Source organism: Megalops cyprinoides, chromosome 2 (assembly GCF_013368585.1).
Source record: "Megalops cyprinoides isolate fMegCyp1 chromosome 2, fMegCyp1.pri, whole genome shotgun sequence".
NCBI lineage: Eukaryota > Metazoa > Chordata > Actinopteri > Elopiformes > Megalopidae > Megalops > Megalops cyprinoides.
The window spans coordinates 18,076,769-18,094,509 of NC_050584.1; the positions used below are offsets into that span (position 1 = coordinate 18,076,769).

Consider the following 17,741-nt stretch of genomic DNA (forward strand, 5'->3'; position numbering starts at 1 on the left):
GATGGGGCTGGGCGTGGTGGGTGTCATCGGTTGGCTGTGTGTTTCAGGAGAACACCAGTGGCAAGGAAGTTACCATTCCTGTGTCTCTTTCTCTCTCTCACATACAGGGTAGAGGTCTACCACCAACCGCATGCAAACAGTTCACTCCACAACTACTGAGAAAACTCTAGAAGGCCTACCTTCCACCATTTCTGTGGTATCAGAGCACAACATTTATTTATCAGTTGTTCAACAGTTATTCTCAAAGCAAAGAGTTTTCAAAAACTGTTTTCATAAATCTATATTTATTTTTATCATTTTTTAATCACATCAGCGTGTAATAAGCATTAGCATCATCATTAAGCATTGGTTTACAGTAACTCAGAGACATGGGCACAAGTATAACCACAAAAAGAAAAAAAATAATAGTGGCTTTTGCAGGATAGTTTCCCTCTTGTTAATTCACTCTAGGTTGTTCAGTGTCAATTTAATCATTGTCAATGAAGTATGGTGCAGCGATTTCAACATTTAACGGAGCTCAATTCTTACACGTCCTCCCTCACAACAGAACTAAAGCAGAAGAAACCTACAAGATTTATGAAAAAGGCAGTTTATAGTGAACAAACAGGAAATACCACAGGCCTTAACGATGGTATATTACTTACAGATGTTGTAAAGAGTCAGACATTCAGTGGATCTGTCCTGATAGAGAGCCAAGTTTGCCAATGCAGACACAGGAGTTTGCCATGGCAGAAAGAGCCGAGACAAATCTCCGACTCCGGTATATGCTTTTGGCCAAAGCAATACAGTCGACTGGATTGTTTTTAATAAATCTGGACAGCCGCCTGGTCACTTTCACAAGCCCATACATTACATTCTCAAAATAACTGTCTCAGACTTGAAGACAGAAATATTCATGCAATACCGCAACAATGTGTTTCATGTTCACACTCAAACGGACAAACGCAGGAGGAAACGATGCGACGGAACTCCTCGAAAATTAAACACTCAAAACGTGTGATCGCTAAACAAGTATGTTTATTTAGCTAGTGAATCACCTAGAGGAGAAAATTGTCACTTCCTTAACAGTTATCTGCCTTTGGGCCAAGCCCCGCAGCCAGGAAGTCCCATAGTGAAAGCAGTTACAGAGGTCATAATGAGAAGTCTGGTTTAGGCTGAGGTACGTTAACTTCAAAGTTCAAGATGGTTGGATAACTGGTAGCATTGAACAAATTTCTCCTTAGACAAATGCACTTTTGTATGACATTATTACAGGAAAAACAAACATGTGCATTAACCTGTGTCATTTGCCACGCTGCATAATATCTTCTGGTACACAAAACATGTTGAAACGAGGGAAAGGCCAGTCTACAAACAAATCGCATGATCATTCCTGCTTGGGTTTCATCAAACAAGACACTCCGTCAGCTACCAAACTATGATATCCATCTGAGAATAGGGCAGCTAATTGCAGATTCAAGTAAAACATTTGTTATACATATTTTAATCTCTTCTGAAAGCGCTCAAATTCATAAAGCGCCAATATTTCCAAAATTTGGAGGAATTAAGAAAAAAAAAAACTACAAACGAGTCTTGTGAAATCTTTAGAACCAACTACCACTGGTTAGTTAGTTAATAAACAAAACTCCACAGAAAGTTAAGGGTATTGGTAAAAGCTTTTAGAAGGACTGAAAGTGCTTTAAGATACAGTTTAAGTGAGTTCTTTTTCTTTCTTTACTTGTGAGACAGGAGTATAAGGGCAGATGCACCAAAAACCAATACAGAACAGTCCACTGATGTGTTAAGAGTTCAGAGACGTAGTCTTCAGCGGGAAACGTTGTGGAACCCTTTCTTCCTCATAGTTAGGCGATTATTTAAGGGTCTACATCATTAGTGTTGCAGTTCTAGCAGGAAAATCTCCATTTTATTACTGTTTGGTTCTATTCCGCTCCTGTAAAAGGATGACAGAGAGAGAGAGAGAAAGAGGAAGAAACAAAATCAGTACAGTCAATGTATAGCTCTTTTACCACAACCACACATGGGCACCACCGTCTGTATTTAACCCTTGCACCTTGCAGTTTGAACTGAACTTTGAATAATCATAGTGTATTCACAGAAAGACACTGTTTTTCACTTGAAGAAGACATGGCCCCAGTTTGCTTTTAGACCAAATTCGTTCTTATGCATATTTGCCATGAGTGCCACTCCCTCCCAGCTCCGCCCTTTCGGAAGAGGTTTTCCCTGGAAGAGAGGTGCTGCGATGAGCCGACCACCACAACTATGATGAGGCCAGACACTCAACCACAGCCTCACTCTCATCAGCCTTCTGAAGCCATGTCGGACACTGCACTACAATAAAAATACTACCTGACTGCTGGAGCACCTCAGCCCCACACCAGCAAACATTGCTGAAAAAATATTAGCGTGGTAGCTTCCGATTGCCAGAATGAAAAGCCTTCCTTACCAATGCCTATTACTCATTATTGACTAGACTGAAGGCTGGGTGATATAGCCCTCGCGATATATCGAATAGCTATTTTTAGCGCAATAACAGCTATCCCTGGTATGTGGCGTTAGGTTTTTTTCCCGTTAGTCATACAGTCAAATGCTTCCGGGGGAAAAAACACCACTCGTATTTACTCAATGTTGATGTCACAGCAACAGCACTATGCTGCTTCCATGTGGTAGATAGAAACACATGGCTACAAAGATAAAGAGTGAAAACTAGGGCTGTCAAGCAATTAAAAAAATTAATCTAATTAATTACATGCTTTGTGATTAATTAATCTAAATTAATCGCATATATCAATACTTGGCGTGAGAAGCATTTTTTGTTCAAATTGTGCTTTATACAACAGTTAGTTCTGACCAAGTAATTTGACTGGACAATAGGCATTCCATGAGTGATGATATTCAGTATAACAGCACTGGCACTTTTAACTATACATGTATTACTCCGCTTTACAGATGTTCTGATACAATCGTTGATTACACCAATGCAAACTGAATTTGCATTTACCGACATCGCAAATGTGGATACGTTTCGTGTATGATATAAAAGAGCCTAGCTAGCCTGCAGTTGGGTATGATAAATGCTCAAATGTACAGTAACGTACGGGGTCAAGGGGCATCATAGAGTGCAATTAATCTGAATACATTTTTCTGACGCGTTATTTTTTTACTATAATTAATCAAAATTAATGCGTTATTTTGACAACCCTAGTGAAAACATACGCTATGTGTTTGTCAAAGCTAATAGGTAAGTTAACCAACATATAGATACAAGTGATATTTTTCTGCCCCAGAAGCATTTCACTGAACTTTGGAGGTGTGCTCCCGCATCAGGTATGACTAAAGGGAAAAAAATAAAGGAAGAAACCTAACGCCACATACCGGGGATAGCTCTTATTGCGCTAAAAATAGCTATTCGATATATATATCGTGAGGGCTATATCACCCAGCCCTACTAGACAATAATGGTTAGACAGTTATTAAATAACAATCACTACCTCCCCAATACCCCTAGTAATTACAGAATGTGTATAATTTCTGCCGTTAAGATTTGAAACATTTTTCCAGCTTCAAACCACAACAACATTGCTTTGACTGCAATGAACTGGATTTCTTGGAAATACCAAAAGTCTAAAAAAAATTTTGAAAATATTGCATCATAAAATGAACCAGAAGGGAACCAGAGAAAAAGAGGGACTAGCAAATATAACACTGCTGTTGTTGATGTTCATTTAAAAAGTAGTGCCTGTGGAAAAACCATGTCATTTTTAGCATTTGCAACAGAAAAAAGACACCAGAGCTTACCTTTGACTTGTACTTTGACTGACCCAGGAATGGGGGAAAAATTTCAGGAAATGCACATCAGGCACTAGCCAGGCAAATCTGAGTCTCAAATGCACACAATGGCCACTGTATTGGGTTTCCTGAAACCCCCCAGCAACCACTAACAGGCAAAAGGCCAACCCTGGAATTTTATTCCCAGCTTTATTACATACCCCCTTACAAGACAGAAATGGCCCATTTTCTCATTCCATGTAACTTTAGCCCACTTGGGGGCATGGTTTCAATGCACAAACCATGAAAACCTTGTTTGGAAGCCTTCGGTTTCATGACCTAACACTGTCTCAGTGAAATGGAGATGGCTCAGATGCACCACATACCAACAGACCCTTGTCAGCCTACAGCAAAACCAAAATGTCTTCATTTTAGGCCCTCTATGTTTCAGTAAGCTACAACTTCACAGTGCATACTGTCTTACGTTTAAATGTGAACGCTTCTGTCATGACCTGTACGTTCTGTGTTGGATAATGACTGGTTTCGTTTCTTGCAAATGGAGTCAGACGGTGGACAAAAGCAACGCTGAGCAGAAGAGAGTGACTTTGGAGACAGGGCAGGGGTGGAAAGGGCATTCCCAGCACACAGCAGTTTCAGGCATTCCACCTTTTACTCGAGACACACCCAGCTCCATGCCTGTTCACACTTAAAATCACATCCGTGGATAACACAGACGAAATGCACGTCAGAAACCGATCGGGTTTAGGAAGTTTTAAAACTTTCCAACTGCGGAGGTAGCCATCGAACCCTTTCCGCCTTTTGACGTACAAACTCATCTCCTCACTGAACAAAGACCAAGGAGGAAGACACATTCCTCTGGACGTGGAGACTGTGCATACCAGCAGCGTAGCAGGAATAGCAGCAGGAGAGGCCTGCATGCCAGAGAACATCATTCCCGCCAGTGAATCCCTGCAGCGCATTTGGGCGACTGCCTCCAAGCCAAAAATGCCTTCTTTTGGCGTCGTTTTCTCCACACCCACATGTGCTTTCACACACAATTTAGGGTTACACTCAAGCACACTACATGCTGGCTCTGTACTGTCCGACTCAGGACCGGGCTGGGTTGGGTGTGGCGCAGACTGGTTGCAATAACTATTTTCCCTGCATATCATGGCAAGATTTCAGTTCAGTTACATTGTCCATTACAGAACACAGTTTATGATCGTGGATACTTCATTTTGATGAGCACTTCAAAATAATGCTCCCAGTTCATAATCTGACACACTGCCTTACTTTATGTCTCAGTGTTGCTTTGATGTGGGTGCGTTTAAATATTCAAATATTTTAAAAGCTTTTAATATTTAAACACTAATCAATTGTGAATTTCTTTTGAACATCCTTGATATGACCTCAATGCCTTAAATGTTAAACAACAAATAAATTAATCTCTCATTTGATGGCTTCAGGCTTTTAAATGTCACACTAAATAACACGGATGCTTAGGAAATCTTAATATGCAACTCCAATATTTCCAAACTTTTTACAAAGGCAACAGGATTACTATTTACAGAGTAATAGGGTTTATACTGCACTATTTTAAAAGACAATACTGGGCTTCATAAGAATTTTATGTGCACATTTACAGTGATAAATGGTATGTTGAGTGGATGGGGGGAAAATCCAGGGGATATGCAGTCACGTGACGTTCTGACAGATCTCTACAACAAACACATTAGACACAGTTAAATGAGTCGAACGTGGTCCGCCATTAGTATTTCAGGGGTGGATTTTTCTTTCTGGCATTCCTACTCGAGGGGATGTACCTGCCTGTTCAAACCTTACTGTGCAGTATGTAGCCCTATCATTGGTGTAAGATCTGGTGACAATAAAATGAAAGGGTTTTTTTTTTTTTTTTAAGAACAACTATTTTGAAAAGAACACCTTAATCCTATAAAAAATGACTCATCACAATTTCATAAACGCATTAGAGAGGTACTAAAGGAGAAGCAAATAACCTCACATGACACTCAATATTTAATAAAATACCTAAAGCAGAACAGTCTCACGAGCATTTCCTGTCTTAGTGCATGAGATGGGAGGGTTTAGTGTGGGAAACACAAAATATTGTGTAATGTACTGACTTTGATGATAACCTCAAAAAAAAAAAAATCCTGATTTCCTGTCTTAACAGCTGATGTGCAGCCCGCTCCCCAGTCTCAATGACCGAGACTGTGCCGAGAAAATGACTTCAAACAGCATACGCTTCTACCTGACATTATCCTTTTCATCTGATGCTCCATCTCTATTTTTAACATCATTCCAGGAATAAGTAATTGGGTGGAGACAAAAAAACATGAACTATGCAAATCAATTGCCCACATGCTCTCAGCTGCACAGGAAAAAACCTTTGCCCTATTACAATGAGAGCAGTACCGTGGAGCTGATCCAGACACCAGTCCGTGCTCAGCTCCATCACAGATTTTATACTGGTAAAATATAGACCATTAAGTGATATTTAAAATATGAATTGCTTTTTTTGTGTCTGTGATATATATGTGCACCACGAGGACATAGTGAACTGTCATTTTTGTGACTTAATGTGAGAGACGTTTACTTCATTGGGCATATTATTTTTGGTCGTTTGTACATAACTCTAATTTCAAGTAAGGAAAGAAGATAACTCATCCAGTTAGCCCAGGGCAGTAGTGGTAGAAAGCGTTGAGGATACTGAAACTCCATAGGGCAGTAGTAACCTTCACCTTTGTCAGGGGATTACAGGAGTAACCTATGAATTACCTAACAAATTTTCACTACAGTGCCACTTATAAAAGGGGCAAAAAACCTTCCAACTGGTTTCTAAATGATGAATTTTCACCATAATACTGTTAATTTCGCAGTATATATGTTGTATATACAAAGCCGTTTTAAAGACACCACTATTTTGGAAACAGAAGGATCCTTGTACATGAAAGAAGGAACGGTGAAGAGTATCTCTGGCCCCGCTTGGATATGTAAAGGAGCCGTTCTGCTTCCATTCCATCTGACCTTCCCTGAGTTAGTCCTGCCTTGTTCCCCCATCTCAACATTCTTTTAGAGCCCTCCGTGAGCATGATGTGCCCTTAGCAGAGACAAGCACACAAAGACTTCCCCTCATTTTAGAAATGTTGCCTGTCATCCACCTGTTCCCTTATTTTCACAACCGATTACATCAAGCAAACCTTGACAAAAACAAAAAAAAAAAACGTACCACACTCTAACTGACTGGTTCATTGGACTTTCTGCATACGTTATCTCAGTGTAGAGTCTGGTTGCCACCGGACATGTTTTGAGGCCAGACAGAGCTGGTAAGGGAGGCAATCTTTATTCCATTTCAGATATAAATGCAACATTCAGAAAGCCCCAATCAATATAACGGTTTCTGGTGACAGGTTTAATTAAGGGTCAATGGAGGCCAGGAATGACATTAATCAGACAAAAAAATTCTGAAAATGCACTTGAGTCCAATTTCTTTGGAAAGTGCTGACTGTACTGACTTGCACGTTTAACATTTGCCAGTAAGAAATTTAACATCTGCGTGAGATCCACTAAATCTCAGATAATAGGACAACTAATTCCCATCTGTAGGTCTACACAATGTTTGCAAGATATTATAATACATATCTACTGCTTGTGGCTTGTGGTGCAATCATAATTTTGATAATATCTGTGTTTCCTGATCATGCTACTGAAGTGTACTGAGGTAGCATAGAAAAGGCCAAACACACATTAAGCACCATTATCTATGAACTCTGATTTGCTCTTATCCTAAAATCTGGTTGGAAACTGCACTTAACAGCTTTTAGAAATTACAGGAAAGTCACAAGATTCATATAGAGCCGGCAGCTCCCTTATTCAGTAGCTTATCATTATCGGTGAAAAATATCTGAGTCATTCAGAGAGAGCAGAAGATATTAATAGATACAGTCCAACTTCACTATGTGGACACAACAACCCCTTTTAACATATCAAAACAAGGTAAATCTGGGAATTGCAGTCTCCCTACCAAAACACTCCCAAACAGAGTAAAGCATTAAATCAATAAGCACAGAGGCAGCTGAACACAAAAATAAATAATCCATTGTCTATAGCTCAAAGTACAGTCTGCATACCAAGCATTACGTTATAGCACAAATAGCACACACCCACCAGTACATTACTATTTGTTAAGGATGAAAAGTACATCATGTCAAGAAGTACTGATTCACACTGCTTAATGAAGGCAAATGAAAGGCGTTTTTATCTTTGTGAAAAATAACTTTGTGAAGATGATCACATTTCCTACTTTGTGCCTGATGAGAAAACGATCATATTCCTTCAATTACAGCTTCATGCTTTGAGTCTGAACTCCCATCTCACAGAATTTGCTGTGCAATGATCCCTGCAGAAAATAACTTTTGGAAATAAGGATTGGTAAAAAAAGATGACCTAACCTGCTCATCAAGTTACTGACTTGCCAAATATATGGTAACTTAAGAATAAGGTCTGAAAGATATGGGATTATCTAACAATTTTTGCAAGGCCAAGCCATTCAATAACTAATAAACCTGCTGTATGATACAATCTTCAACAGAAATCAACAAAGGTTTTTTAAAAAAAAAAAGACTTCAAGAAGTAACAAATTCAGTGTATTCGACATAAATTAATAAACTAGTTAAAAGCAATAACTACAGAAAACATAAAAAATTTCAAAAAAAAAATCAAAAAAATTAGATTTACTGTATTTACAGACATACATTTTCTAATAGCATTACTTGTGCTCCAATTGAACTCACTGCTCCTACATGTTATGTCCTCTTGTGAAAATATTAAGAATTTAGGACTTATACATGATGTTAGCTAGGCTAGAAAACAGAGAAGATGTGGTGGATCTGGCTCAACAAACAGACTGTTTTTCTACTGCACAACACATTCTTAACATGCTACGATCAAAAAGGAAACATACACAAATTATAAGATGCAACTATTATATGATATGAAATTGGACACGGATGTTGATTAGTACAACAACATTATGCTGGCTAATGAAACAAACTGCAATGAGATGTGCCCACATTTCACCCCTTTCATGATTAAAGTGCAGACTTTACTCATTTCACATATCCAGCAAGGTGAGGGAGTAAAAATAAGGCACAGTAGAAAGCCATTCAATTTGGGATATATTCCTCAGCATCCATGGTGGAGACATGCATGTTACAGAGGTTGGGGTATCCTTGTCTAATCCTTCATGGAAATTTACAAAATAACATAACTTGCTTTTGATTAGCATGTCTATGAAAAATGTTTACTCAATACTCATTGTGAACATAAAAATGACGTCACAGAAACATTTTATCTACATTTTTGTAACAAAGAACAAGCATTAAAAACTTCCAATGAGTTTGATGAGCAAACCCAAGCTGCCAAAAGATGTATTCTACTTCTTTACAACACTAAACACTTGCAGAAAGACGTCTTTCATTTTAATTGCTGCTTGGTTACTGTATCATAGGGTTCAAATGCCATAAACCTTGAGGACGTTCTTCAACTGTTTAGATTCACAAGGATTTATGGGGTAACAGAAAGCTGACTGTTGCAGCAAAGAATACTGCTTAGACTTGATTTGAGGGAGTAAGAGACAGGGCTGAAGAACTGACGAGGCTTCCTTCAGTTGCCTTTTTTATGGACTGGGACAAACCTCAAGATGGCAGCAGTTTCACTTAAAGCTCCAAAATGAAGGGAATTACCAAGTGAAGTAAGAGAAGGAACACCTAATAATGCACTGGGACACAATACTGAAGTCAAATGTCAAATACAGAGCATGGCCAGTCAAAAGGAAATATAGACCGATTCTGATAAGATGTTCACAAGTCATTTTTATTTGTGAAACAGCTTTTGGGTTGGGTCCCATTTATGAAGAGGAGGAGCTATTACACTGCAGAGGGTTAAGCAGTCGCAACAAAAACTTAAAAGGTGGGGCTACAACCTAACTTTGATTGCTTCATTCTTGCATTTTTTATGCATCTATTAAAACTTCCTACTGTGCAAGAACAGAGCAAAATGCTTGTTACATGAGGCAATTAAGAGCACAGACTCAGGACATGAAGACTAAACGCAGGAGTTGGTTGATATGTGATTGAAGAGCAAGACACCGATTGTCAGCTAAAAGCATTCTAATGCACAACGGCCAGGCAATTTAGCTGCCACAGTGAAGATGCCTCCATCATCTGCAAATAGGCACAGCGGGAACTCCTTTCAGCTGTTAGGAAAAAAATGTATTAGAATTCAGCTTACCCTACGCATGGCTTCCTCCTCCTCCTGACGCTTTTCGTAATGTGCAAAGTCATCAAAGATTGAGGTGGTATGCTTGAAAGTAGCAATAATTTTAAGCACTTGCTTTGCCTTTTCTAGGGGCACTTCCTGAGTGTCCCTGGAGTTGGTGACAGGTTTGTTGTCATTGTTTTCTAGACGGATGTGCCGCAGCTGGTTGTTGGGAACGTCCTTGACAAAGATCCACTTCACCTCAAACTTCCCCTTCCACTTGTCCTGAGACCACACTCCAGCATAGGCGTTGTAGTCCACCACCGACTTCATCTCCGCCACGCCGCAAAAGTGTCCGCTACCATTGACGCTGAAGAGCAGGTAGAGGGGGCCCTTGGTATTGAGCGAGCGGTACGCGGCGTCCAGCCGCTTATTTCCGTGCTCGGTGCTGCACCAGATGGAGTACTTGATGGAGCGGTGGATGTCATCCTCGGAGTAGCTCTTGATGATGAACACCCGCCCGTTTTTCAAGTTCCAGTCAAAGTCTTTGGGGTTGTAGTTGTTGAGGGCCTTGAGCTTCTCTAGCACTGGGTGCACCTCGCCGGAGGAGAGCGGGGCGCTTATGGGGACCCCCGTTCCCATGCCAAAGTTCTCCGCCCCGCTGTTCTGGTTAAAGCTGGTGCCCCGGTTGCGAGGAGCCACCCAGCGGTTCTGCGGGGGCGTAGGCTGCTGCGGGGGTTGCAGGGGCTGCTGGAGGGGTTGGGGTGGGCCGGGCTGGGGAGGGTGCTGCTGGTGGGGGTGAGGGGGGCCCGGGGGGAGTGGCTGGGGAGGCTGAGCCGACTGCAGCTGCAGCTGATGTTGATGCTGAGGCTGAGGAGGCAGCTGGCTCTGCATCAGAGGCTGCGGCTGCGCCAGGAGCTGCTGCTGCACCAGGGGCTGAGGCGGCAGCATCTGCTGTGCTAAGGGTGGCTTGGTGATGGAGCCCTTGTCGTCCCAGGTGCCAATGTTCATATTGTGCTTAATGGGAGGAGGGGGGATGGTGGCCCCGCCCCCCATGCCCATGTTGGCTTTGGGCTTCAGTTTGGGCTGGGGTTTGGCGGGCTTCCTGGCAATGGCTGCCCACGAGGTAGGCTTGGGAGCGGAGGAGCTGACGGGCGGGACACTGTTCACTGCCATGCTACTCATTCCTGCCGCCCCTCCCAGTGGGGAGCCCACCGTTTTGGTGACGGCCGCCATGTCAGAGCCGAGCTTGAGTCCGGCCATGCCCTGCTCGATACTGCTGAGCCCTGGCACTTTACTGAGGGGAGTGTCACTCCCAAAGCCTGCCTGTCCATCTGCTATGGCCCGGCCCAGAGAGCTGGGGGCGTAACCGTAACTGCTGCTATAGGCCGAGCTCTGTGTGGACTGTCCCTGAGACCCGCTGGTCCCCCACGTGGAAAAGTCTGCGTTACCGGGGAAGAAATTGAAGCCGTGCTGGCCGAGGAAGGGAGGTGTGTTGCCCAGGGCTCCGGGCTGACTGAACACACCATCTGGGATGAAGTGGGGCTCGCCATTGCTCATCTGTCCATAGGTGGTCAAGTAGGGCATGGGGGGGTCCCCCGCGGTGGACCAGGCAGCTTCTCCCAGGGAGTAAGGGAACCCGATGGATGGAGCATAATAACTAGGCATGTAGGGATCAGACATTGGTGGATAGCTGTTACTCTGTGTGGATGAGAAACAAAATGGTAAGACAGTTGACAACCCTTCCATTATACATACTATGGGGTGATGATGCCACCGAACATGTGAACTGAACATGGCTACTACTGCTGCCACTCTAAACAAGAGTTTAACAGAGGCCAGGTGGTGCTAAAATATACATGTGATGCAATCGAAATAACCACCTATACAACCACCTGTACTCTGGCCCTTCCTTAAATCCAACCAGCAAAACTATTTTACAAAAGTGCACTACTGTACACTAAACACTCCTTAATGTTAAACAAGCATTCCATTTTATGCAAAGACAAATTCCTGCTGAAAAAAGGGGGAAACAATACTGAACAGTGATACGCTGATGGTTTTATTTAATATTACTTGGTTTAAAAAGCTACACCGACAATCAGCAACGTTGTAGCATTGCAATATAAAATAATATCCTACCTCAGTAAGTATCCATTAGATATCATTTATGGTGTCTATGACTGAATATAGTGACCTAAACAAAAATGGCACAATGTTTCTTCTGAAATATTTTTTTTTTTACAATATTTTGGAGAAATGATTCAAAGGGGACCAACTAAATGCATGCTCAGAGCTGTTTCAGGTTGGTGTGATTAATTTCACTTCTATCATAAAGTATAGCTGGAGACAGGCTCTCTCAGCTCTCTCTGCTGCTGGGGATACCTTCCATTTCTAGCAATACTGACCTCAATGACATTGAAATACCTCTCAGAATTTCACAACTTTAAGACTGAACCTACACTTGGAACACATGTTTCAAACAGATGTGCAAAACAAAATACTTTAGTTAAAGACTCTTACTTGGTATTTCTAAGGTTTTCCATGGGAAACGCTTGAAATAAAAATGCATTTCCAAATTCAGCTGATATAATCCTCAGATAAAACTGTATGGTGGAAAGCAAAAAAATGAACTCACCTGATTTGTCTGGCTGCTTAGATACGGCTCAAAGTCGTCATCGTTTACAGCATCTTTCTGATGCATTGAACCGTTTTGTACTACAACAGGAACAAAAAAGAATGAGATGGAAAAAACTAAAACACACACACACACACACACAGAAACTGATGCCACCAATCAATACTCAATACATTAAATATGTGTGCCACAGTCTAAATAGTGTATTCTTATTTTATTGCCATCATTAAAACCTAACAGTATGCAGCAAGGGTATCAGCTTTTTTTGAACACATTGTCCATGTGATATGATACCACATTATGACACAAAAAATTAAGTCAAAATTATTTTCCCACATTCCATCCATTGAAGATGGACATTCATTATGCATGAAATGATTTACATCAGTAATTGTCATAAAAATATTGTGCAGTTAAACATGAATGCCAGTCCCATATCCCATCAGAAAGATGCAAACTTGCTTGCAACTACTTTAAATTAAATTTATTACATGTTCTCTTATACAACTTACGCCTCCAAGTGGAGGAATACCTGGACATTACTACTTGCATGTTTTCTTGTATTTCAACCATTTTTCTCAGTGAGTGTAAGAATGCTGACCTTAGTAACTAACTGGCTGAACTCTTTCATGCTCAAGACAAGCACTGTGAGGTCAGCACAAGGTGATAATGCATTTTCATTGAGGTATATCCAATATCATTGCTAATTCATAATTTTTCGCAAGCATATAGTGCTTGCTTTCGAGAACAGTTGCAGAGGATCATAAATAAAATGTGTGACAAGTGCAATCACAGATTTCAGACCCTCACCTCTTTAATTCAACCTCTAGTGGTAAAGTGATGTTACTGCACCTTTTAGACACAGACAGCCATATGCAACACCCTCATGGGAGGATAATAAGGCAAGAGAGGTTATCAGCAATCACTGGAACTGTACATTTGATTAAAACTACCACCAAAGCCCCTTAGAACAATAATTTCTAAGAAACACAAGCCACTGCTCATACCTTTTTCTGTTGTCATCCATTCTTAAAGGGGACTACATCCAATCTGATTTTGCTGGTAACTTAATACTTTAGCTTTTACATTTGGAATGCTACAGCTAAAGATATGACCAACTTTTTCAAACATAATACCTGTATCTAAGCTTATCTTGAAATTCACTCTCCATAAGAGGTGCAGGACAAAGTCACACCATACTCTACTGGGGTTAAGGTGCAACCAACCTACTTATTTACTTATTTTACCCCCGATGACCTTTAATAAATTTTGAGCATTGCTGGTAAATAATTTTAGTGTTTCCAGCTATTATACAAAAGTGAATAAGATGAATACATCCGCAACATTTGTGACACCATTTATCTGTCATGGTTAACGCTACCTGGAATGACACACATTTCGCTAGTCCGTCAGATATATTCCATTTTCAAACAAAAAGGCACTGAATCTACTGCTTGTATAGAAATACACTCGAGAGAATACAGTACTGTAAATAACATTACATTAATCAACGCCATTCTTATCACAGTTCTCATCACATGGTACTGCATGGACTTCAGCTACTGTCGCATGTATATTCGCTAATTATCCTATGACTGGGAAGCTATCCACAAGTGGTTCGAGTCCCTACAACGGGAGAAAATGGGCTTTCATGTCCTGCGATATCTCTCAATTACACATGGAGTCAAGTAAACACACAATACAAATTAGTCCAAAAGTATTCATATCCAAGCCCAATGGTAGCAATTGGATGTTTCTTATTAGCACCCGCTCTTCCGAAGAACTGAGCTGACATCAAGAAGTGCTGTGTAACAGTTACTCATGCTACTAGCTAGCTACAGCTAATTGCTATACATTTAATTTACAATATTGAAACATTAATTCCGTTAATGATAGGAACATGATGTTATTAATAATCTGTTACTGAAATGTTTTTCAATGTTATGAAATTACTGACTGCTATGTAGCTAAGCAGGTAACCTGCTGTAAGAGCATCTCCACGATGTGGCAACACCTTATCCATCACTCGCCTACCGACCGTAATAACCTAGCAGGCTAGTAATCAATACAGCTCCCCAAAGAATCTCCGTCGGTACATAAGTAAAAGCATTATGTAACTTACCTTTATTTCCTTGTCCCTTGGGTCTCTGATATCACAGTGAGTATGTGCGCATCAAGGGGTGGGGGAAAGAAAAGAGGGTCGTCAGTGTATGAACATCAGTTTTGATTAGCTTGCTGGCTTGCTTGCTTTTGTTGTCGCTCCCCAAAAAATAAACATTTAAATAGGCGTTGTGTACACTGTGAAGGCGCATCTGGAGGACCAACCGCCACCGGCAAATGAAAACTCCCAATCAGCGGCCCAGGGTTTAACTGCAGCTTGTACCAGTAGCAATCTCCTTGGTTTCTGAGATAAATTACGGTTTTGAAAATAGCGGTGTTCTGCTTAATGTACGCACACCTTGCACTTTCTTGACCTAATGTCGAGTGGTCTCACAGCTCTGAGTACAAAACTAAAACAACCTCCCATGCCGCACTAGTTAGCGTTATTAGCTCGCCAGCTAGTCAACCCAAACAGCCACATTGATAGCTAACATTAGCTAGCCAGTTAGCTAGACTATACTTTGCTAGAGATGCGTGGCCGGTGAGCGAATCGGTGTTCGGCCTAGCTATCTTGCTAGCTACATGCATCAAACAGAAGACTTGCCCTGGCAGACTGGCATAGCTATCTTAGCAACTAACACTACTACTGGCACAGCCAAGACTGGGTTAGCCAGTTAGCTTGCAAGCGTTCACTCTTAGGTAACAGCTAGCTGGCTAGTCACTCTGCTTGCTAGTTAGTTAGCTTGCTAGCCAGCTAACAAGATTGCAAACTTGCAAGCGTTACCTGATCGACACTGGTCGCAGACATCCTCCAGGAACCAGAGCTGATTGCTATTTGTTAATGTCCACGGTCGCTCTTACTTCTGTGGTGGTACTGGTATTTTCTCTCTCGTCTCGGGTTATTCAGTGTGTCTGTATTTTTAGTCGCTGTTTTCTTCTATTCCAGAGGATTCGTATCGTCTTGAGTTTTAAGGATACCAACTTTTTGTTTGCTGTTAATATCACACGCGGGAAGGCTGTCTTATTTTCCTCGATCACACTCACTCCCTATAACTGTTTCAAATGTCAGATTAAAATATCCCTTACTCTATCTTGCTACCACAATGGCGGAGAGGCTCCGATTCTCACTTCCGCTTCACAGCTCCGTGACCTTCCGGTCTTGACGTTCCGAGTCATGCTCCAGCGTTCCAGCGGCTTGTTACAGCACATGTGCGAGTTTTGTAAAAGTCGTTAATTTATTTTGTAGCGAAGTGAAGAGCAATTTACTTTGCATATTATGTTAAATACCGTGTGACCTCGCAATGCTAGATAAAGCGAAAGTTGTGCGTGATGTAGCTACATTATTCAACAGGGTGATATTCAGGTTGCTTAAAATGGAAAAAAAAAAAAAAAAGTTCCATTCATTTTTCAGGTTATATCCCAAATTAAAATGTAGTTTTTAAAATGTAGACAAATATGAATTCCAGATTCCAGGCGGCTGAAGTTATGGGATCTATTATAGGTTGAGTAGGTTTTGTGTCTTATCGCTGGAATATTAATTTATATTGAAGGACACAAGGGTGCATTTGGCTGAAATATAACCCTCCACCATTTTCTCTTGAATTTGAAATGTTAGTCATTGGTTTTATCAATAGTCTTTTACATCATCAGACTGAAATTATGTGCAAAGATGTTCTTGCTGAAAAATCTAATCTATCTATCTATCTGTCTATCTATCTATCTGTCTGTCTGTCTGTCTGTCTGTCTATCTATCTATATATCGATGTATCTTATATGCCTGTCTGTCTGTCTATCTAGTTTTCAAATGTTTATTTCATTTCCTGAAATTTCAAAAAAATAACATCCACTAGTGTCGGTCAGGCCAAGTTATTTGTCTGTACAAGTTTGAACATTGATGGTTTTCTTTTTAAAATGTGTTTTTCATATGGGCATTGCCGTTGTATCATTGAAAAATACACAGTTCATTTGAACTGTGAAACCAAATTAAAACAAAATAACATAAATAACTACATAAGCACCATAACACATGGATTGCCCTGTTATTTTCCAGGGAAGGAATATAGTAGACTACATTCCAGAACAGCATGATACAAGAAGGAACAGGATTACTTAGACAAAATGATAGATCTGTACCGTAATTGAAAAGTCATTTACAGTTCAACAGTGTGGCTGAGTTGGTTGAGTAAAACTGTCGGCCAGGCTAAATAAGTGGGAAACACGCTCTGAGGAAGACGTTTGATTGCAGTAGTCCAATAGGTCAGTTGGAGTAATTGGAGACCAAAATAGCTATTGGAAACTGATATTGCTGTGATGCATTTGACTGTTCACCCTGCATCAAATTCCACTGACCGGTTATATACTAGAAGACCTCTCTGTCTAAAATGCTGGTGACAGAACAGTCTTTCAAATAGTGCTGCAATATCTGTTAAATGTGCTTTGGAAACACACACACATATGCGTGTGTGTGTGTGTGTGTATATATATATAATGTACGCATACATGTATGTATGTATAATGTATAATATTGCTATGCTATGCTGACACTGGAAACAAGATATCAATGATCAGTGTAAATGGGAGAGATGTATGTGAAACTGGCCTTTATATTCAGTGTTTTTCTCTTTAGTCTGTGGAAGAGAACCATATCTTATTTTACTCTTATTTCCTTAAAACAAGGACAGCCTTTCCCAAGGATTAAAAAAATGCGGAATTTCTTTCTATTTTCAATGGTGTGTTATAGAATAAATCATGCCTTGTTTAGCCTTGGTTATAGTCTGGAGCTGAAAACTACTGTATGAGCAGGATGTGACTCTCCAAAACTGTAAATCACTAAATTAATTACACATTGGCTAACCATGTTTACCAGGCATATGCCAGGTCTACTTCACCCAGACACTTTTCTAGCTGGTTAGGGAGACTATATATGCACTAATTACTTTGGAGTCTTGTAGACGATACTTCA

At 40.7% G+C, this 17,741-nt stretch overlaps 1 protein-coding gene across 1 annotated transcript; it reads right to left on the minus strand.

The window, feature by feature from the left end:
* Positions 1 to 324: 324 nt before the first annotated feature.
* Positions 325 to 15,900, minus strand: ythdf3 (YTH N(6)-methyladenosine RNA binding protein 3). Its single transcript, XM_036522234.1, has 5 exons — positions 15,564 to 15,900; positions 14,802 to 14,826; positions 12,680 to 12,759; positions 10,075 to 11,742; positions 325 to 1,930 (listed from the first exon to the last, which is right to left on the minus strand). Exons 1-5 carry the CDS (start codon positions 15,585 to 15,587, stop codon positions 1,907 to 1,909), a joined length of 1,821 nt encoding a protein of 606 aa, XP_036378127.1. The 5' UTR covers positions 15,588 to 15,900; the 3' UTR covers positions 325 to 1,906.
* Positions 15,901 to 17,741: the final 1,841 nt, after the last annotated feature.